A 23,306-nucleotide genomic window follows, 5' to 3' on the forward strand; every position below is an offset into this window, starting at 1 on the left:
GTGGGGATGGTGTTCTTGGGGTCATACATTTTCATAAATTTTCCCGCAGCATTCCTCCTCCTCCAAACACGGCGAGTTGAGTTGATGCCAAAGAGCTCGATTTTGGTCTCATGTGACCACAACACTTTCACCCAGTTCTCCTCTGAATCATTCAGATGTTTATTGGCAAACTTCAGACGGCCCTGTATATGTGCTTTCTTGAGCAGGGGGACCTTGCAGGCGCTGCAGGATTTCAGTCCTACACTTCGTAGTGTGTTACCAATTGTTTTCTTGGTGACTATGGTCCCAGCTGCCTTGAGATCATTGACAAGATCCTCCCGTGTAGTTCTGGGCTGATTCCTCACCGTTCTCATGATCATTGCAACTCCACGAGGTGAGATCTTGCATGGAGCACCAACTGTTGTCACCTTCTCACCAAGCTGCTTGGCGATGGTCTTGTAGCTCATTCCAGCCTTGTGTAGGTCTACAATCTTGTCCCTGACATCCTTGGAGAGCTCTTTGGTCTTGACCATGGTGGAGATTTTGGAATCTGATTGATTGATTGCTTCTGTGGACAGGTGTCTTTTATACAGGTAACAAGCTGAGATTAGGAGCACTCCCTTTAAGAGTGTACTCCTAATCTCAGCTCGTTACCTGTATAAAAGACAACTGGGAGCCAGAAATCTTTCTGATTGAGAGGGGGTCAAATACTTATTTCCCTCATTAAAATGCAAATAAATTTATAAAATTTTTGACATGCATTTTCTGGATTTTTGTTGTTGTTATTCTGTCTCTCACTGTTCAAATAAACCTACCATTAAAATTATAGACTGATCATTTCTTTGTCAGTGGGCAAACGTACAAAATCAGCAGGGGATCAAATACTTTTTTCCCTCACAGTACCCGTCAAAGGTTTGGACACACCTAACTCATTCAAGGGTTTTTCTTTATTTTTACTATTTTCTACATTGTAGAATAATAGTGAAGACATCAAAACTATGAAATAACACATATGGAATCATGTAGTAACTAAAAAAGTATTAAACAAATTAGATTTTTCAAAGTAGCCACCCTTTGCCTTGATGACAGCTTTGCACACTCTTGGCATTCTCTCAACCTCAGCCTAGGTTATTATCATTATCTGTCCAGATTGTGACTTGCAGCATTCACACATAGATGTAGATGTGAGGTGGATTTTCAGCATCTCCTGTCATCTCTCTGCAGGTACGGCCACCTCCCCCAGCAGCGTATTCATGACGACTCCCGGGACTGGCTGCGTTCCCACTCTGCAGGAGGTCTTCAGGAGTCTGCCGCCAGCTCACCCTTCTACCCCGCCTCCAGCCTCACCTCGCCCTCCGGAGCCCGCTTCAACTTCTCCCAGCTCAGTAGGTGTATCCTCAACCCTCTCTACTCATCACTTTGATTAGCACTGTAGGAGCAGTGATAGTCATCTCTGCACAATGAACTAAATATTGTGTGTATGCTGGCTTAATGTTTCGTCTCTCTCAAGAGACTACTCTGATAGTAGTGATGATGTAAGGAAAAGTAGTAGGGATTATATTTATTATGTTGTATTTCACTCTTACTTTCCACTATGAGTGAAGAGTAACAGACAAACGGCAAACATATCTGATCAATGCCCTCTGTCCATGTCTGTATTTAAGATATTATTTTACCGTTGTTATGTAATGGCTGTGTCATTACAGGCAGCCCTACCACGGCGGCACAGATCAACCTGGCCAACCTCCGCAGCGGCTTGGCCAATCAGGACGGGTCGTATGACCCGTACAGTGACCCCCGACTGAGGAACTCGTCCATGTCTCTGGAGGAGAAGAGTCGCACCATGAGTAGCTCTGGGTCCTTCAGAGAAGGCCTGGAGGAGGGTAAGACACACTGACATACCCCTCCGTCTATTTGCTTTCACACAGAGCCTCAGAGAAATTGAGAGCTTGGGACTATAAGGTTCTATCTGCATTTTTGTCAAAAAACAAATCTTGACATAGCCTTGTTCTGTTCAATGTTCTCTAGCTACAGTGCCTTCGGAAAGTATTCAGACCCCTGGACTTTTTCCACATTTTGTTAGGTTACAGTCTTATTCTAAAATGTATTACATTGTTTTTTCCCCTCATCAATCTACAGACAATACCCCATAATGACAAAGCAAAAACAGGTTAAAAATATATAAAATAAAAAAACGGAAATATCACATTTACATAAGTATTCAGACCCTTTACTCTGTACTTTGTTGAAGCACCTTTGGCAGCGATTACAGCCTCAAGTTTTCTTGGGTATGACGCTACAAGCTTGGCACACCTGTATTTGGGGAGTTTCTCCCATTCTTCTCTGCAGATCCTCTCAAGCTCTGTCAGGTTGGATGGGGAGCGTTGCTGCACAGCTATTTTCAGGTCTCTCCAGAGATGTTAGATCGGGTTCAAGTCCGGGCTCTGGCTGGGCCACTCAAGGACATTCAGAAACTTGTCCCGAAGCCACTCCTGCGTTGTCTTGGCAGTGTGCTTTGGGTCGTTGTCCTGTTGGATGGTGAACCTATGCCCCAGTCTGAGGTCTTGAGTGCTCTGGAGCAGGTTTTCATCAAGGATCTCTCTGTACTTTGCTCCGTTCATCTTTCCCCTCGATCCTGACTAGTCTCACAGTCCCTGCCGCTGAAAAACATTCCCACAGTATAATGCTGCCACCACCATGCTTCACTGTAGGGATGGTGCCAGGTTTCCTCCAGACGTGACGCTTGGCAGTCAGGCCAAAGAGTTCAATCTAGGTTTCATCAGACCAGAGAATCTTGTTTCTCATGGTCTGAGAGTTTTTAGGTGCCTTTTGGCAAACTCCAAATGGGCTGGCATGTGGCTTTTACTGAGGAGTGGCTTCCGTCTGGCCACTCTACCATAAAGGCCTGATTGGTGGAGTGCTGCAGACATGGTTGTCCTTCTGGAAGGTTCTCCCATCTGCACAGAGGAACTCTAGAGCTCTGTCAGAGTGACCATCGGGTTCTTGGTCACCTCCCTGACCAAGGCCCTTCTCCCCCGATTGCTCAGTTTGGCCGGGCAGCCAGCTCTAGGAGTCTTGGTGGTTCCAAACTTCTTCCATTTAACAATGATGGAGGACACTGTGTTCTTGGGGACCTTCAATGCTGCAGAAATTGTTTGCTACCCTTCCCCAGATCTGTGCTTCGACACAATTCTGTGTCTGAGCTCTACGGACAATTCCTTCGACCTCATGGCTTGGTTTTTGCTCTGACATGCACTGTCAACTGTGGGACCTTATATAGACAGGTGTGTGCTTTTCCAAATCATGTCCAATCAATTGAATTTACCACAGGTGCACTCCAATCAAGTTGTAGAAACATCTCAAGGATGATAAATGGAAACAGGATGCACCTGAGCTCAATTTAGAGTCTCATAGCAAAGGGTCTGAATACGTCTGTAAATAAGGTATTTCAGTTTTTTATTTTTTATAAATTTGCAAACGTTTCTAAAAACCTGTTTACGCTTTGTCATTAAGGGGTATTGTGTGTAGATTGCTGAGGATTTTTTAAATTTAATCAATTTTAGAATAACAAAATGCGGAAAAACTAAAGGGGTCTGAATACTTTTCCGAAGGCAAGTCATGTTGTTAAGTTAAAAACAATACAATATAAAAATCGCTGACACCATTCAAACCAAGAATCATATTTTTGCAGATTGAACCTTATCTTCCCAAATTCTTGAAATGCAGGTACATGTATTGCTTTGTTAGATGATTTCCACTCCACATGCCTGTGTGAACTTCCATTTGACTTCTGAATGGATTATAATTCCTTTAAAAAATCTAGCCATGCTTGCAGATTGTTGTTAACTAAGAGGGTTTTTTGAAAGCCTTAATTCTTAACAGGGCACTAGTGAAATATATACTTTTTTTTTACAAAAGTAATTTTTATTGAATCCATACACTTTTTCAGCCAACCATTTAAATCACTAGTGAAGTCATTCATTACATTTAGTATTTCAGTCTTTCCACACGTCTACAGTTGAATTGGGAAATACAAAGAAGCAGTTTGTTTGATGTACGTACATAGACTGAGGTTTGATGATTGACTACACTTCTTTAGCTGAATGGCTTGGTGCTCTTGTGGCTTATTACTTGTCCCGAGGCTCTCTCTTTAACTGATCCCTCTATGATGCCAGTTTCTTGGCTGGTGTTGGCTGTTGATTTGTTCGTGTCCAAGGGCGAGTCTCAGAGTCATGTTGAGCTGTGGTGTTGTGGCATGCAGGCCAAGGTTAGGAGGAGCAGTAGAAGAAGGAGGACAAAGACTGATAAATATCTCCTCTCCTCTCCCGTCGCAGATAGACAGCTGACTCAACACCAGCTCTACAGACCCACCCTCTTCCCAGACAGGCGCAGAGCACAAGGCCCTGTTTGATGGCACCCCAGTGTATACTTTTCTACTTTAGATCACAGGTGATAGAGTAAACCTGGTAAAATCCCTGCTCTAGTCACAGTATACGTACATGTATATTTACTTCTATTAGGACTCCTAAAGATATGTTTCAGAAAAGACAAACATCCATTCCCAACTTGAAAAACGAATCAAACATCCTAGCATGTAAATGTGTAATCTGGGATATGTACTGCAGTTCAATGGTCATTTCAAAGAATGATACAGGTAACTGCCAAAATAATGGAAACACTTGATAAATGAGGGATTCAAAGTATATTGAAAGCAGGTACTTCCACACAGGTGTGTAATTAACATTAACCAGTTGCCTATTATTTTGGCTACCATGGCTAGAAGAAGAGATCTCAGTGACATTGAAAGAGGGGTGATTGTTGGGGCATGTTTGGCAGAAGCTTCAGTGACAAAGCCTGCTCAACTTGCTGATGTTTCACGATATGCCATTGCCGTCTCAGTCACCAGATATCAATCCTATTGAACAATTATGGGATATTCTGGTGCGGCGCTTGAGACAGCGTTTTCCACCAATACAAACAAAACACCAAATGATGGAATTTCTTGTGGAAGAATGGTGTCTCATTCCCCACCATCCATCCACACACGTCAATGAACTCTGTGACACTTGAATCAGTCTGGAGAACACACTCAGGGCCCTGGATAATTGGGGCTTGTTTGTACAAAGGCTTCGTAAGCAGCTAAGCATTTAGTTAAGTTTGGCACATCCCCCTGCTGTCGTTTTAGTCCTGCAGTGATATTGTGGTTCCATTACATTATGATGAATGAAGAGAGAGAGGCTGTGTTATTGTTATGGCATTGACAGTACTCACTAGAGAATATGTAAGGGATAATCAACTAGGCCTATGCGTTCTATGGAAAATAATGAATGACATGGAAGGTGTGTTCCATGACGCGCTAGCAGAGTGGAGCTGACCTTCCACGAAATGTGTTCATTTGCAGGTAGAAATGTGTTCAACATCCACTGAAGTAGCTAGCAAGTTTACTAGATAGCTAGCTACAGTAGTTACCTTGGTAACCAAGCAAACAGACTTGCTAGTTTAGCTAACCAAACCATCAGTCTTAGCTTACTATTATGGAAATTGAATTCAACAATGACAATAATGTTTTCAATTCGACTTTTGCTTTCAAAAGCAGCTCAAACATAGAACATGTAAGAATGAACTATAGCCATTGAATTCTACCATGCTCGTATACCGTGCGTTATAGGGAAATAATCCACGCTCTAGAATGCCCTTCAAGCCAATCAGAAACGAGTATTCAACAATGCCATGGTATAATGATGAGGCTGATGACTGCTGGTAAAGTGTGAATGCATCATACAGTATGTCTCACGGGAGATTTTGAGTTTGGACATGTGAACTGTAGAGTTAGCCAGACTTTGGTGCTGTTGTGTGGGTGTCAACCATATCAGCACAATTAAAGCGTAGGCTACAAAGTAAACTAGTTGCAGTAATAGCACCATTCACTCACTCACTCACACAATCACTCACTCACACACTCACACTCACACACACACACACACACACACACACACACACACACACACACACACACACACACACACACACACACACACACACACACACACACACACACACCTAGTACAGCACCTCTGTTGTAAACGTTCAGTCAGGGGACCTGTTCATGCATGTTCCTGTTTCATCAGGTTGAGATGAATCACTGCTTAAATGAATCATATACCCACCACTGGGCACACACTGGTTGAATCATAGTTGTTTCTATTCCACCGACATGGAATAGACGTTGAATTGACGTCTGTGCCCAGTGGACCATGAATGAGTTGAACGTTGTGTTTTTGTTTCTCTCCAGTCCATGGCTCCTCTGTGTCTCTGGTGTCCAGCACTTCCTCTGTCTACTCCACGGTGAGCGCCACTTTGCTGTCTGTCTATGCACTCCACCGACTATCCAAACACATAGCACGTATGGCAATAAGCTTAGGGCTGGTTTCCCAGACACAGATTAAGCCTAGTCCTGGGCTAAAACGTTATTTTCATTGCGATTCTTCATTGAGCATGCTTTTTAGTTTAGGACTAGGGTTAATCTGGTTTCCACTAGCTTCCATAGCCACAAAGTCAGATTTCCCAGCCAAAAAGTACAAATTGGCTAAATTATTTTGCTTTTTGGTCTAAATTTAAGGTTACACTCTTAGAAAAAAGGGTTCCAAAAGGGTTCTTCGGCTGTCCCCATAGAATAACCCTTTTTGGTTCCAGATAGAACCCCTTTTGGTTCCAGGTATAACTCTTTTGGGTTCCATGTAGAACCCTCTGTGTAAAGGGTTCTACATGGAACTCAAAAGGGATCTACCTGGAACCAAAAAGGGTTCTTCAAGAACCCTTTTAGGTTCTAGATAGTGTAGAGTTAGGCATAAGGTTAACAGTGTGGTTAAGGTTATGTCTGAATTGACTGCTGAATTGCATTGCTAGTTAACTGTGCTCATGTGAATCCCTGTAGCCTTAGGTGGAAACTGAATATGTTCAGATTGTTTGTCATGTCGTCTTATCCCATGCATACTCTGACATGCTAAACCCTATTTATTTTCTTCTCTTTGCTCCTCTTCTATTTTTCATAGCCTGAGGAGAAAGCTCAGTCAGAGGTAATAACAACTTTGTGTACTTTACTTTCACACGTGACACCATTGATTTGTATCATAGCCTTTTGTGATTTGTACCATATTACACCATATTGTGATCTGATTACCAGGGCCAGACTACCGCATTTGGGGCCCGGGGCACTGACCTTCGGGGGCCCTACACCCCCCAATATATTTTTATTTATTTACTGCATTTCAACACATTTTGCCATGGTGCAGAGAGAAAAATGTACAGTTTTACAATGCTATTCTACACATTTTGTCATGAGGCAAAGCGAAAATGCTGCTGTTTTAAAGCAAATGTCCTGCTATTCCATACATTTTGCCATGAGGCTGAGAGAAGATTTTACAGTTTTAAAGCTCATTTCCTGCAATTCTACACATTTTTCTATCATATGCTATCTGATTTATTTTTATTTTGGGGGGGGGGTTGGGGGCCCCCGTAGCAGTATAACCATTTATGAGCCCTGAAGTTGTTTGAGTAATACAAAGGCTTCGTAAGCAGCTGACCCAGCTGCCCCTTTGGAGCAACTAAATCCCTATCATTCTTACTCAAAATACTCTGTTGTATTCAATGGAATACATACTACTGTATCATATATGGTATGTATGGTATTTCCTGTTGATAAGCATGATCTTGTTTTTCTGTTCTCAGATTCGTAAGCTGCGGAGAGAATTGGATGCCTCCCAAGAGAAGGTGTCTGCTCTGACCACTCAAATTAGTGCTAATGTAAGTATGATGGCAAATGGTTACTATGCTATGCACTGTGGCTATCATTGTTATGCTACGCTGGTAGTAACTATGTAATGCCTTGGTTATGCTCAATGGAACAAATTCGTATTAGTGTTGCATATTACTAGCATTTATATCTAGAAGTCAAAGTGTTCCAGCAATGCGGCTGGTGTTTTTGTTTACCTTTGCATGGCTGCCTAAAGCACATTGAACATGACACTGTGTAATGGTCTGAGAGGGAAGCAGGCGTTTAACCCCATTATCTATTCCATCTGCTCTCTGAATGCAAACAAACACGATGGCCCAGCAGTAACGGCGTAATGAAATGGCCCGCATCCACACTGGTCATGGCCCGCATCCACACTGGTCATGTGATCTCACAACAGAGATTTCACAACAAAGCAGGTTGGAGGTTCCTGCAGCTGTGGAGGCTTGGTGTGGAGTTTGAAGGCTGTAGCCACCTGTAAGAGCACTCGCGTTAGACTGCTAGAGGATGGCCTGAGCCCCTGGCCTGGCCCTACAAGCCCTGCAAGACAGACCTGCACTAGGACCTGACTGACTGACTGACTGAATGACTGACAGTGTGGCTGACTTACCAAGAATAGACGGGTTGGCTGACAACGTCACGAAAACGCACCAATGTAGCCGGAAGGTGTGCGTTGTTATAATTCTGAACGGTCAGATCGCTAGCAACAATCACAAGAAGCTGCCATGTGGGGAATCGTAGGTGGCTCGTTTCAGCTTGTTTTATCTTCTTATCCATACCATGTCTTGTTTTGAGGTGTTTTGACTGAGGTCATGTCAATGCTAATATGTCAAAGATTTGCAAGCTAGCTAACCAACAACTCTAACAATGTATTTGAGAGACAACAAGTGCTCATTGTGCAAATGTATTTACAGTATGTTTTCAATAAACATTTGGAGATGAAATATTTAGTGCATTCGGAAAGTATTCAGAGCCCTTCACTTTTTCCACATTTTGTTACGTTACAGCCTTATTCTAAAATTGATTTTTTTTAAAAATATCTCTCATCAATCTACACACAATACCCCATAATGACAAAGTGAAAACAGGTTTTTAGAAATGTTTGCGCATTTATTAAAAATAGAAAAAACAGAAATATCTTATTTACATAAGTATTCAGACCCTTTGCTATGAGACTTGAAATTGAGATGTTTCTACAACTAGATTGGAGTCCACCTGTGGTAAGTTCATTGATTGGACATGCTTTGGAAAGGCACACACCTGTCTATATAAGGTCCCACAATTGACAGTGCATGTCAGAGCAAAAACCAACCATGAGGTCGAAGGAATTGTCCGTAGAGCTCCGAAACAGGATTGTGTTGAGGCACAGATCTGGGGAAGGGTAAGAAAAAATGTCTGCAGCATTGAAGGTCCCCAAGAACACAGTGGCCTCCATCATTCTTAAATGGAAGAAGTTTGGAACCACCAAGACCCTTCCTAGAGCTGGCCGCCCGGCCAAACTGAGCAATCGGGGGAGAAGGGCCTTGGTCAGGGAGGTGACCAAGAACCCAATGGTCACTGTGACAGAGCTCCAGAGTTCCTCTCTGGAGATGGGAGAACCTTACAGAAGGACAACCAACTCTGCAGCACTCCACTAATCAGGCCTTTATGGTAGAGTGGCCAGACGGAAGCCACTCCTCAGTAAAAGACACATGACAGCACGCTTGGAGTATGCCAAAAGGCACCTAAAGGACTCTCAGACCATGAGAAACAAGATTCTCTGGTCTGATGGAACCAAGATTGAACTCTTTGGCCTGACTGCCAAGCGTCACGTCTGGAGGAAACCTTGCACCATCCCTACGGTGAAGCATGGTGATGGCAGCATCATGCTGTGGGGATGTTTTTCAGCGGCAGGGACTGCGAGACTAGTCAGGATCGAGGGGAAAGATGAACGGAGCAAAGTACAGAGAGATCCTTGATGAAAACCTGCTCCAGAGTGCTCAGAACCTCAGACTGGAGCGAAGGTTCACCTTCCAACAGGACAACGACCCTAAGCCCACAGCCAAGACAATGCAGGAGTGGCTTCGGGACAAGTCTCTGAATGTCCTTGAGTGACCCAGCCAGATCCCGGACTTGAACCCAATCGAACATCTCTGGAGAGACCTGAAAATAGCTGTGCAGCGACGCTCCCCATACAACCTGACAGAGATTGAGAGGATCTGCGGAGAATGGGAGAAACTCCTCAAATACAGGTGTGCCAAGCTTGTAGCGTCATACCAAAGAAGACTCAAGGTTGTAATCGCTGCCAAAGGTGCTTCAACAAAGTACTGAGTAAAGGGTCTGAATACTTATGTAAATGTGATATTTACATTTTCTTTTTTTCATATACATTTGCAAAAACTTCTAAAAACCTGTTTTTGCTTTGTCATTATGGGGTGTTGTGTGTAGATGTATGAGGGGAGAAAAAACAATTTAATCCATTTTAGATAAAGGCTGTAACGTAACCAAATGTGGAAAAAGTCAAGGGGTCTGTATACTTTCCGAATGCACCGTAGTTTACATGTTGTCAACAATCTAAGCCAACCCTGTCTGTTTTGCCCGATAGTTGCACACAAGTCAGTTTTGTTGCTAAACAACCAACCCGTCTATACTCCTGGAGCTAATCTGTGAAGCTTGATAGTGGAGCAGTCAGTCAGCCACATGCCCCAACACCAGCACCTCTGTCTGATGGAAGCCCTCCAGATCTGTTCCCCGCATTCTCTTCTGCCTTCAGCTCATGTTCCGTGGAGGACGGGCTCTGGGCTGTGATAGGAATCAGGACGTGTTTACTCATACCTCCGTGTGATGATCAGAAGAACAGAAGCTATCAGTCTTCAGCGTCTGTCTGCTATCGGACTCATACTTTATCAAAGGCAAACTGGTCCCTGGCTGGGCTGGATCACCTTGAGCTGAGGAGCTTTAACCATGTCAGCGAGAAGTCCCAGTCCCGGGGCCAGCAGCCCGGTGACGGTGACGTGGTATACCCTGAACCACTACCCATCCCTGCGGACGGAGGCAGCCAGAGAGAGGGCCAGACGCCAACTGCAGCCCAGGCTGAGTCGCCACCAGGGGGACAGCAACACACAGCAGGGCCTCACTGAGGTGGGATCTGATTGGCACCTTTGGCTAGCAGTATAGGTAATAATACATGGCTGAGTTGTGGGCTGTAACTAGAGGTTGGAGTTCAGTGTGTCTGTCTGTCCTAGATATGTTTTATCAGAGGACACACTCGTCTCTGTTGCCTTTATCTTGATGTTCTGCTTTTGTTTTGACTGGAAAGCTGTTAGTTATCAACTACCAGGAACTTCATTTTTGATTTCATGTTTGATTTCAAAAAGTATGCATGCTTTGCTTTTTCTGTGGAATGTAAATCAATTGCTCTAATTATTTTCTTTGTAAAGCATATCAACAACAGCAATGCATAAGATAATGTGTCATATCTGAAACCCACCACGGCTTTTGAAATCCAAACACCTGTGGTGTGTAATGTTTGGATTTATCTTCTAAAACACAAGCCATCCATTGATTTCATGTATTTGAAGTGGTTTCTTTGGATGTCTATTATAGCCAAACAGACTGCATACTGAGCCAGTCTACAATCTCTTTGTACATCTTCATCATATTCCCAACTGTGACAGTGATGAGAGTCAACGTGTAATTTGATAACAAGCATGTTTCTATCATACCTGTATTTCTACAAAATATAACAGATACTGGTGATTATTTTACTCTGCATATGAGAAGAAAACATCCTAACTGTATTCCTCTTTTTCCTTTGTCCCCATGTGCTCATCTGTGGCTGTGAGAAGATAGCAGGTCTCTGGTTTCACTAAGGCAGCTGATAGCTAGCTAGAGTGTGTTAGGACTTGTGTTGGCCTCATGTTGATCTCTACTAGGCTGCTAAACCATGGAACCCTGCCCAGACAGCTACTGTAGCTAGCTAGTCGTCAGAGAGCCTGCCCCATCACCCTTTATATCAGCATGGATCCATTGCCAACATGTACTGACCATGTGGAGCAACTCAATCCCTGTCATTCTTACTCAAAATACTTGATGTACACCATGACACAGAAGCCATTATCACCTGTGTATGTTTTGGCTCTGTGTATGCATGTCGTGGAAAGTATGTGGGTGTGTTCTTATGAGCAATACTTTTTCAGAAAACTGCAGTTTGTTGCCCATTTCACAGCCTTGAGTTGGGATTACAAATAACATTGTCAGCAGGACAATTTGCTAACTTTCCTCATACATTAATCACTAAATGTGTCCTGTTGTGTGTATGTCTTCAGGCTCACCTGGTTGCAGCATTTGAGCAGAGCTTGCGGAACATGACCATCCGACTCCAGGGACTTACCACCACGGCTGAGCAGAAGGTAAGGACTGGGGCTGTGGTCTGTTTCCTTAGAAATATGTCTGTCCTTCCTTGGATGGATGGTGAAGCTAATTGTGTTGTTTTATCATGTTGTTGTGTTGTAGGACTCTGAGCTGAACGAGCTGAGGAAGACCATAGAACACCTGAAGAAGCAGAATACCGTAGCCCAGTCAGACATCAATGGTGTCATCAATCTCCCAGAGCCCACCAGCAAAGGTGATAGGTCAGGTGAGAAGTTACCTCCCACATCACAATGGAAACACAATAAGGGTGGATGGCTATTGGCTAGTGAGGAGAAAGGCATCTGACGCAGAATCTGAATCGATTCCAATTCAATGTCATCGTCTGGTCCCTGTCTCACCCAGTCTCTCTCTTGTGTATCCCATAGCTTCAGCCAATGAGAGCTCCCAGTCTCAGCCGGACCTGCGTATCCACAGACAGCACTCATCTGACAGTGTGTCCAGCATCACCAGCGCCACCAGCCACTCCAGTGTGGGCAGCAATCAGGAGCTGGACGCCAAGAACAAGAAGAAGAAGAAGAACTGGGTAGGTCCTCCACTCTCTGTCTGTCTATCTAGCTGGCTGGCTAGCTGTCTGTCTGTCGCTCTGTGTGTCTGTCGGTCTGTCTAATCTGTAATGTGTTTTTGCCCTTTCCTCCACTCCTGATTGTCTTAGCCTCCTTGTGCAGGAGCAAAGGTGAATATGCGTATTGCTCTTAGTGAGCTCCTCTAGAAACTAGACTGTGAGTGGAGAATTTTGAGGCGTTCTCTTATTGCACACGACAAACCGCAAACAAACTGCAAAAAGGTTTGTCATCTGTAGTCTGTTATAGTTAGATACAAGCTTTGGTCAATATACTCATGCATGTTTTTGCCTGTAGAAAAGGCATATGTGTGTATATACTAGTTCAACACTGCCTGTAATCTATGAAGTCAAATTAAAATGTCTGTGTGTTCTTTTGTCCTGATATAATAATGCTGTTGCGTGTGTTGGAGGGAAGGTGAAAGATGACTATGTACGTAGACTGTCCACAGTGATGATACTTATACACATGTACTATCTTCATTTGAACAGTTTCTCACAGCAGTAAAATAATCCTGCAGCAACAGGAAATGTGAATTATTATGTGGATTATAATTCATGGACATTTTTGTAGGGATTGATACATGTTGTGTTAGGATAAATCAAGTCTGATATTTTAAAGTGGAAATTACAAACTTTAGAAGCCTTTTTAAACCTTTTTAAAGGAAAATGATCTGCAATAACAGTGTGATAAAATTAAGATAGGACATCTGTAGCTGTGGAGTACCTGACTATTTGACCACAAGGGGCCAGGCGGCTTCTGAGTTTAAATATCTAAATCTGCCTTTTAGTGGTTGAGTAGTCATGTCAATTAGTGAGAAGTTGTCAAAGTGATATCTAATCCTCTCTAATAGCCTGGTGTTCATTCCCTGTGTGTAGCTGTGAGTTTTTCGTTTGTATTCAGTCTCTTTAGTGAGCTACCTTGTGTACAGCCTATTCTCTGTCCCTGAAACCTGTACACAGTCTTGGATTATTTCTGTGTCAATACAAAACTAATCCACCCTACCTCTATTGTGTCTCTGAGCTAAAAGTTTAAATTGTCTATGATCCGCATGCTGTTTTGTCTTGTATTTTCCCTCTTGTGCTCTCCTATGGTGTGGCAGGTTTATGAGGTAAGATCAAACACTCTTCCCATACATTATTATTGCTTGATCAGATAGAGACGGTGAAAGAGTAGAAGTTTATAAATGCTTTTTTCTCCTCGACTCCCTGATGTGTCTGTGTGTTTCACTATGTACTCAAGTCTTTCACTTTTCTTCACTGCTCCCTGTTCCTCCCCCTGTCCCCGGCTGCAGCTGCGGAGCTCCTTCAAGCAGGCATTTGGGAAGAAGAAGTCGTCCAACTCTGCGTCCTCCCACTCTGACATCGAGGAGATGACCGACTGTTCCCTGCCCTTCTCCCTCAAGCTATCAGCATATAACGGCTCCACCGCCTCCACACCCATGCTCCAGAACTCCCACTCCAACTCTCTGTGAGTACCTGGGCCCAGACCAATAGACCATTAGACGCTCACCTGTTTATAACTGGGAGGAGATAGTGGATCATAATGGAGGCTCCCTGTTCCCTCAACTCAGGGGTTGGGAGTCAACTCAGGGGTCGGGAGTCAACTCAGGGTTCAGGAGGATCACATGACCATATTAATGATTACAACTGACTCCCATAGTGTCTGATACAGCTATTTTAACAGGTTTATATATACTATAGAAGTCTATATGTACAGTGTATATATATATATCCCAGTACCCGATATATCCCAATACCCCATATTCCAGTACCCCATATATCCCAGTACCTCATATAAACCAGTACCCCATATATCCCAGTACCCCATATATACCAGTACCCCATATATACCAGTACCCCATATATCCCAGTACCCCATATATACCAGTACCCCATATAACCCAGTACCCCATATAACCCAGTACCCCATATATACCAGTACCCCATATATACCAGTACCACAAGCATAGCTGTGTGTGTGTGATCATTAGAGACTGCATGGCCTCATTGTTTTAGTCGCTAGTTGAATGTTTGTATTGAACCTGTTCCTCTCTTATCCATCTGTCTCTGTGTGTCTCTAGCCCCATTCTCTCTCCCCTGCCTGTTAGTAGGCGTGGCTGCGGCGGTAGCACTGGGGTGTTGAGGACTGGGTCTCTGGCTCGGTAATAGAGTATGAATAACGTCTGAATAACCCGCATTCACTTTATGATTAATTCTGATGATGGATAATCCTAACAAATATCCTTGATGCACCAAGTGGTTATCTAACCAATTAATCTCAACTTCATCACTCGTGCCTGTTGTACTATTGAAACTGGAATGTTGAGCCAATCACACACATCCTTTACAGGACCTTGATCTTGTCCTGTTTACTATTGCCTGAACCCCTATCTACAACACAGTGATTCAGTGCCTCTGGATTAACTTGGAATAAGCGACAATAATTTTTGGCAGTGACAAAACATGTACTTGTACAGCATGTTACTGAGCTTTTGATCATTGTATGAAAATGATAATTGTCTGATAATTGTCTGCAAGAGAATGTGCTTCATGGGATTTTCTGGGGATGTGCTCTTGAGGACTGGCCTTCTGTATAACCCTGAACTGACCAGACTGTCTATGTCTCGTCTGCAGGATCTCAGAGTACACAGACAGTGAGGCGGAGAAGGTGATGGCGCTCCACAGTGAGCTCCGAGACAAGGAGATGAAGCTGACTGACATACGCCTGGAGGCCCTCAGCTCTGCCCACCAGCTGGATCAGCTCAGGGAGTCCATGAACCACATGCAGGTGAGGGTGACCGCAATGTAACCACATATGACGATATGACCAATGACATAGGACATGATGAGGGCCTGGAGGTTTCCCTGACCTTGTGACCTGGCATTTTCCTGGTCAAGGTTTGCATGGTCAAGGGAAAACTCCACACCCTAGAAATGACCACTCAAACATTGTCCATCACAATGCACATCAAATACACAGTGGTAAGATGCTTTGAGCTGTGTTTGACCTGGTATGTTCTAATTTGTCATCAGGGCGAGATAGAGAGGCTGAAGACCGAGAACGACCGTCTGAAGATGGAGAGTCAGGGCAGCTGCAGCAGAGCAGCCTCACAGGCCTCAGTGGCCTCACCCTCAGCAGGCCAGTCAAAGCACGGCCTTGCCCTAACAGAGTCCACCAGCCTCGGTAAGAGTGAGTGTGTGAGTAAGTGATCGAAGTGTGTGTGTGTGTGTGTGTGTGATTGTTTGAAGTCCGGTCTGCAGTAGTCAACATCTATGTCCCTGTCTCTGTAGACATGCTGTTGGAGGACAACGGGGACGGTAGCTCACGGAAAGAAGGACGACATGTCAAGGTGGTCGTAACTCTGGATGAGGATACCAAGTGGAAAGAGGTACGAAACTTCTTACATTTCCAACTCTCCAAAAATTACAATGGCTACCAAATAATGTATGACTGTGCCCATATTTGTCCTTAATATCATATCTTATTTTATAGGAGTGTAAACCTCGTCAGTTCCTAATTGGTTGCATTGGTGTCAGTGGGAAAACCAAATGGGATGTGCTGGATGGGGTGGTCAGACGTCTCTTCAAGGTAAATCAACAGACACAAAAAACTCTGGTAGAGGAGTGACTAATGACACCTGTATCTGATGTGTGATTGGTCCCTGTTCCTGTATCTGATTATTTGATTGGTCCCTGGTCTCGTATTTGATAATGTGATTGGTCCCTGGTCCTGTATCTGAGGATTAGATTGGTCCCTGGTCTTGTATCTGATGTGTGATTGGTCCCTGGTCTTGTATCTGATGTGTGATTGGTCCCTGGTCCTGCAGGAGTACATCATCCACGTGGACCCAGTCAGCCATCTGGGTCTAAATTCAGACAGTGTTCTGGGCTATAGCATCAGGGACATACATCGCACCAGTGGGGCTGACACCCCTGAACTCCTGCCCTGTGGATACCTCGTTGGGGACAGTGACACCATCTCTGTCTCCCTCAAAGGTATGGGCAAGAATGGACCTCTGTAAAGTTTTGAAAATGAGAACTATGCCCCTATCACTCCCATTGTTTTTGTTAGTAGTCACTATTTAAATAAATCTGAGCCCTGTAATTAAAAGCTGTCTGGATCAGTCAATAACAAAACAATTAAGTGAATTTATAAAAAAGAAAGTTCACATATCCTTTAATGTGTTCTGTGCTGCCACCTGCCTGCAGGTGTGTGTGAGCACAGCCAGGACAGACTGGTATTTCAGACACTGATTCCCAAGCCCCTACTGCAGCGCTATGTGTCCCAGCTCCATGACCACGGCAGGATCATCCTGTCTGGCCCCAGCGGCACTGGGAAGAGCTTCCTGGCCAGCCGGTTGGCCGAACACATGGTGCTGAGGGAGGGGAGAGAGGTCACCGATAGGACCATTGCCACGTTCAACGTAGACCACAAGTCAAGCAAGGTCTGTCGAACACTATTATGACTCATATGTTGAATGTAGGAATAACCTTTACTGTGGGATTCTTTCTGTATGAGAGTGGAGGTGCCAGAATGTAACCCTTATGAGTGTAGCTATATGAGAGAGGAGATGACCAAATGGAAATGCTTATTCCCCTTACATTGGAACTGTTGGAGGATACAGTAATTGGAATAGATTAAATGTTTGATATGTCATTAGTAATGTATAGGTATCTGTTATATTTTAGAGGCTGTATGGGGAATCATTGTGTGGTTAATGTGGAAATGTTAAACTCTGTTTGTTGCTGGTGTCCAGGAGCTGCATCAGTACCTGTCTAACCTGGCTGACCAGTGTAATAGTACGAGTCATGTGGTGGACATGCCCCTGGTGGTCATACTGGACAACCTGCACCACAGCAGCTCCCTGGGAGAGGTCTTCAATGGCCTGCTCAGCTGCAAGCACCACCACTGGTCAGTACACACACACACACAGAGACGCACAGGCGCACACACACACACACACATATACACACACACACATACATACATACATACACACACACATACAAACATTTGTATTTGTGTGACACTCCTAAATCCTCAATTACTTGTTTTTTCACAGTCCTTATATCATTGGAACAATGAACCAGGCTACATCGACCACTCACAACCTGCAGCTTCATCATAACTTCAGGTACATCATATCCTATAATTTCTTATGTGTTACTGTCTTTTTTCAGTTAATAGGTAATGTGGTATGATGTCGTCTCCATTCTGAAATGTAAAATTGTATTTGTGTGACTTGTCATGTAGCCCCCACAAGAGGGCAGTATTTATAAATGGATTGATTGATATCTCAGTCCTCTGCCTAACCCTGATTAGAGGAGGTCTATTTGAACATTAACTGATAACCCTCTCCACTGTTGTCTGGTTCCTGTGTGGGTGGCCTGTCTAGGTGGGTGCTGTGTGCCAACCACACTGAGCCAGTGAAGGGCTTCCTGGGTCGGTTCCTGAGGAGGAGGCTGATGGAGACAGAGATCAGCAGCCGACAGCGCAACGCTGAGCTCGTGAGGATCATCGAGTGGATCCCTACTGTCTGGCATCACCTCAACCGCTTCCTGGAGTCCCACAGCTCCTCAGAAGTCACCATCGGTAAGATCCACTGAAAATCACATTCATCTTTTATTTTCTTCTTGTTTTATTACATTATCTGGCCAAGTTGTTTTTCATTATGACGTAAGAGATGGATGAATAGAATAGAATAGTTCAACTGTGCCTGAATGAATACATGCATTTATATTGTATATATGAAATTTGTCAATAGAGAAAATAGATATGGGACAGGATTGAAGGTTCTATTGAATGAAAGAGATGTTTTGTTGATGTTTGTCTCTCTATCTTCCTCCCAGGGCCCCGCCTCTTCCTGTCCTGTCCCATGGATGTGGAGGGATCCAGAGTGTGGTTCACAGATCTGTGGAACTATTCCATCATTCCCTACATGCTGGAGGCTGTCCGAGAGGGGCTGCAGGTACTGTAAAATGACATAACGCTGGAAATGTGGCATCAATTCACATTTGCAGTAGAACAAGGCCTTTGAATGATGGTTAGTAAACTAACACACAGATACAGAGAGATACAATACAATGCAATACATGCATGTATATAATAAGCCCACACACATATATAAATATATATATATACAGTACCAGTCAAAACTTTGGACACAGCTACTCATTCCAGGGTTTTTCTTTTTTTAAAATATTTTCAACATTGTAGAATAATAGTGAAGACATCAAAACTATGAAATAACACATATGGAATCATGTAGTAACCAAATAAGTGTTAAACAAATCAAAATATATTTGAGATTCTTCAAATAGCCACCCTTTGCCTTGATGACAGCTTTGCACACTCTTGGCATTCTCTCAACCAGCTTCACCTGGAATGCTTTTCCAACAATCTTGAAGGAGTTCCCACATATGCTGAGCACTTGTTGGCTGCTTTTCCTTCAATCTGCGGTCTGACTCATCCCAAACCATCTCAATTGGGTTGAGGTCGGGGATTGTGGAGACCAGGTCATCTGCTGCAGCACTCCATCACTGTCCTTCTTGGTAAAATAGCCCTTAAACAGCCTGGAGGTGTGTTGGGTCATTGTCCTGTTGAAAAACAAATGATAGTCCCACTAAGAGCAAACCAGATGGGATGGCACATCGCTGCAGAATTCTGTAGTAGCCATGCTGGTTAAGTGTGCCATGAATTCTAAATAAATCACAGACAGTGTCACCAGCAAAGCACCCCCACACCATAACACCTGCTCCTCCATGCTTTACGGTGGGAACTACACATGCGGATATCATCCGTTCACCCACACCGCGTCTCACAAAGACACGGCGGTTGAAACCAAAAATCTCCAATTTGGACTCCAGACCAAAGGACAAATTTCCACCGGTCTAATGTCCATTGCTCGTGTTTCTTGGCCCAAACAGGTCTCTTCTTCTTATTGGTGTCCTTTAGTAGTGGATTCTTTGCAGCAATTCGACCATGAAGGCATGATTCACACAGTCCCCTCTGAACAGTTGATGTTGAGATGTGTCTGTGACTTAAACTCTATGAAGCATTTATTTGGGCTACAATTTCTGAGGCTGGTAACTCTAATGAACATATCCTCTGCAGCAGAGGTAACTCTGGGTCTTCCATTCCTGTGGCGGTCCTCATGAGAGCCAGTTTCATCATAGCGCTTGATTGTTTTTGCGACTGCACTTAAAGAAACTTTCAAAGTTCTTGACATTTTCCGGATTGACTGACCTTCATGTCTTAAAGTAATGATGGACTGTCGTTTCTCTTTGCTTATTTGAGCTGTTCTTGCCATAATATGGACTTGGTCTTTTACCAAATAGGGCTATCTTCTGTATACCCCCCCTACCTTGTCACAACACAACTGATTGGCTCAAACGTATTAAGAAGGAAAGAAATTCCACAAATTAACTTTTAAGAAGGCACACCTGTTTATTGAAATGCATTCCAGGTGACTACCTCATGAAGCTGGTTGAGAGAATGCCAAGTGTGTGCAAAGTTGTCATCAAGGCAAAGGGTGGCTATTTGAAGAATCTCAAATATAAAATATATTTTGATTTGTTTAACACTTTTTTGTTAACTACATTATTCCATTTGTGTTATTTCATAGTTTTGATGTCTTCACTATTATTCTGCAGTGTAAAAAATAGTAAAAATAAAGACAAATCCTTGAATTAGTAGGTGTGTCCAAAATGTTGACTGATAGTGTATATATATATATATATATATATATATACTGTTTTTAAGGAAAATCACTGAGCATTTAGCATGATTCTAACCGAGTCATCTGTCTGTCTGTCGGTCTATCTCCTAGCTGTATGGGAGGAGAGCTCCATGGGAGGATCCAGCACAGTGGGTGATGGAGAGCTATCCCTGGGCAGCCAGCCCTCTGCAGCACGAATGGACCCAGCTGTTGAAGCTCCGGCCTGTGGACGTGGGATTCGATGGATACTCCATCTCCAAAGACGGCTATCCCAGCAAGCAGCTTCCCCAGGGAGAAGCTGACGGAGACCCCCTGGTAAGTGAATTATAATCCCTACCTCATGTTAACATTTCTGACAATCTTTATCCCAAATATCAGTTGGATTTGGAAATATTTAAGAAAGTCTGTTTGGTATGGCATTACACAATAATCCTGTATGTGATGATGGTCTGAATGGACAACGGTTTGACTTGATATTTGTATCCAAGAACAAAGTGTTTCATTAAGGTGCTTTTAAAGACTATCTACTGTCCTACTGATGGCTTTATGGTTAGTATGAGTGTCTGTATGTAGGGGACAACCTATCTGACCTCTGACCTCTAATCTCCACAGATGAACATGCTGATGAAGCTAAAGGAAGCAGCCCACTGCTCCGCCAGCGCTCAGAGCTACGACAGCGACTCCAACAGCAACCAGGATCACCATGACAACACCATGCTGGACTCATCACTGGAATCCACACTATGAGTCTCACTGGGTCAGATAATACTCACTCTGGCTGGGACACATCCTAACTTGAGATACCTTTGTGTTAATCATCCATTGACATCAATGGGAGACTGATATGAGGTTATGTATTTCAAGTTAGAATTTTGACCTCTGTGACTTCATATCTTTAGGCAGACATTATATAATAGTTGGAACTCACTACTTTCCAAAAAGGGTTCTTCAAAGGGTTCTCCTATTGGGACAGCCGAAGAACCCTTTTAGGTTCTAGATGGCACCTTTTTTTTTTTAAGTGTGTAGGCTTTACAGGGCTATGCAATTCCGATCCTGAAGGGCCGAAACACTTCTGTTTTTTCATCCACTCCTTCTAATAAGGAACTAATTCAGACCTGGAACACCAGGTGAATGCAATTAACTACCAGGTAGAAACAAAAAACAGAAATGTTTCACCCCTCCAGGATGGGAATGTAATAGCCCTGGGCCATACTGGATGCTGGTAACCCAAAATGAAAATCCCACTCAAAGTTCAATAACCTGAATAATTTCAACTCAGTACTCTACTATTTTCAGTGTTTATTAGGAGTCTGTTTACAATCACGGGCAAAAGACAGTCAACCATTATAAATGAATTACATAGTTTATGAGACATCAAACCAGTTGCCTTGACTGTGACCTAACCTAGGCTATAGCTTATGTGGTCCAAACTGAGTAGCAATAACTGGATATACATTCAGTCAGCTGCATAGAGCTTGACCTGTGTGCATTTTCTTAGTGGAGAGGCACACACCATGGTGGACATCTTTTTTATGCTTAACTTTCAAACAATGCCTTGCTACTTTTATAACAACGGTGGTAACACGCATTGACAAAGCCTTTGATAAACTTTCTATAGAGGCTGTGCAGAGTTTAGGTGCTGGCTGCTAGCTTGTTCAGACTTTGATGAAATTAAAACACATCCATTCTGTGCAGCTAGTGGGTAGCAAAAATGTGTAGGCTTTTGTTAGGGATTTTTTGAAATCAGTGATACTTATAGGATTTGTGGTGCTCTGCTTGGGAAAATTTGAACTTATTGACAGGAAATGTTTTTTATATTACCTCATGAGTGTTTCAAACAGTATCCCAACAGTGCTTGTTTGTCTTTTGTTCAGCTCTAGACAGAGCTCCATCCCTGCATAAAATTTTTCCAACACAGTGTTTCTCTATATAGAGGCACTTTGGACATGTAGACCCACATCTGAAAGGTCCCTGGCTAGAAAAGGATCAGAGCGACTGCATGGCTTTGAGACAGAGGCTGGCGTGTCTAGTCGTTCACTCTGGAGATTTAGTGCCGGGACCATTTGCATCAAGTGTTAATGGGATCCTCAGTGTTGCTGTATTGGAGTGACGGCTTTATTCCCTCATAAGAGGTACCACTTTGGTTGCTCCCCCTCACAATGTCCCTATTATCTGCCAGTGTTGTTGCTGTTCATCCTCAGAGTGTTCTTAGAAACAAATGCTATGCAAATTTCATTTGGAATTTTAGACTGAAGCCCCCCAAAAAAAGTTTACTTGTATTTTTACGTATTACCAAGATTTGTATTGGAGGTACATTAATCTGTGAATATTTTTGGGAGGTTTGTATTTTCACTACCATATCTTACTGGAGTGTAAAGGGTGATGCAAGCACAAATAGAAAATGTTTTTTTTTGTCTTTTCTTGGTCCCACAAAGTTTGGATGTTGGAATGTTGTGAAAAAGGTGTGCTATTGAATCTAGTTGTTAATAATGTTGAATAATTCTTTGATATGTGAATTTTGCTTATGTACATTTTTTTATGTAAAGATGTAAATATTTTATCTGAATCCCACGTTTTGAAAAAAAATTCTAGAAATCTTTTACAGAACTAGAGAGTAGTAATTTGTGTACAGTTTGGTTTACTCTATAGATTGTATGTTGTTAATGTGTTGTCAATAATAGATGTGAATAATCATGAGACTGTGAGAATAAATCTGGTCACGATACTGTACTTTTCATCTTTTTTTATTCCAAGAAATCCTCTAAATCCGTGTTTATTTAAGTTGTTTTAAATGGTAAAAGTTTTATTTGACCTCATATGTGATTTTAAATATTGTTCCGCA

At 43.1% G+C, this 23,306-nt stretch overlaps 1 protein-coding gene across 4 annotated transcripts in view; it reads left to right on the top strand.

Moving 5' to 3' along the window:
* LOC121532144 (neuron navigator 2) overlaps positions 1–23,189 on the top strand; it is a 109,451-nt gene extending 86,262 nt beyond the window's left edge. For 2 of the 4 annotated variants that reach the window (XM_041837889.2, XM_041837891.2), the window contains 22 exons: positions 1,204–1,364; positions 1,686–1,862; positions 6,272–6,324; positions 7,032–7,055; positions 7,708–7,782; positions 12,079–12,162; positions 12,266–12,389; positions 12,550–12,707; positions 14,039–14,214; positions 14,828–14,908; positions 15,381–15,534; positions 15,780–15,930; positions 16,038–16,135; positions 16,240–16,335; positions 16,574–16,742; positions 16,956–17,191; positions 17,504–17,658; positions 17,810–17,881; positions 18,143–18,339; positions 18,597–18,715; positions 20,576–20,779; positions 21,077–23,189. In XM_041837889.2, coding sequence (XP_041693823.2) covers positions 1,204–1,364; positions 1,686–1,862; positions 6,272–6,324; positions 7,032–7,055; positions 7,708–7,782; positions 12,079–12,162; positions 12,266–12,389; positions 12,550–12,707; positions 14,039–14,214; positions 14,828–14,908; positions 15,381–15,534; positions 15,780–15,930; positions 16,038–16,135; positions 16,240–16,335; positions 16,574–16,742; positions 16,956–17,191; positions 17,504–17,658; positions 17,810–17,881; positions 18,143–18,339; positions 18,597–18,715; positions 20,576–20,779; positions 21,077–21,211 — 2,899 coding nt within the window. In that variant the 3' untranslated portion in view covers positions 21,212–23,189. Of the gene's footprint in view, positions 1–1,203; positions 1,365–1,685; positions 1,863–6,271; positions 6,325–7,031; positions 7,056–7,707; positions 7,783–12,078; positions 12,163–12,265; positions 12,390–12,549; positions 12,708–13,846; positions 13,856–14,038; positions 14,215–14,827; positions 14,909–15,380; positions 15,535–15,779; positions 15,931–16,037; positions 16,136–16,239; positions 16,336–16,573; positions 16,743–16,955; positions 17,192–17,503; positions 17,659–17,809; positions 17,882–18,142; positions 18,340–18,596; positions 18,716–20,575; positions 20,780–21,076 lie in introns of all 4 variants that reach the window. The other 2 variants (XM_041837888.2, XM_041837890.2) reach the window with 2 other exon arrangements.
* Positions 23,190–23,306: the final 117 nt, after the last annotated feature.

This window comes from Coregonus clupeaformis, chromosome 19, assembly GCF_020615455.1.
Source record: "Coregonus clupeaformis isolate EN_2021a chromosome 19, ASM2061545v1, whole genome shotgun sequence".
NCBI classification, from domain to species: domain Eukaryota; kingdom Metazoa; phylum Chordata; class Actinopteri; order Salmoniformes; family Salmonidae; genus Coregonus; species Coregonus clupeaformis.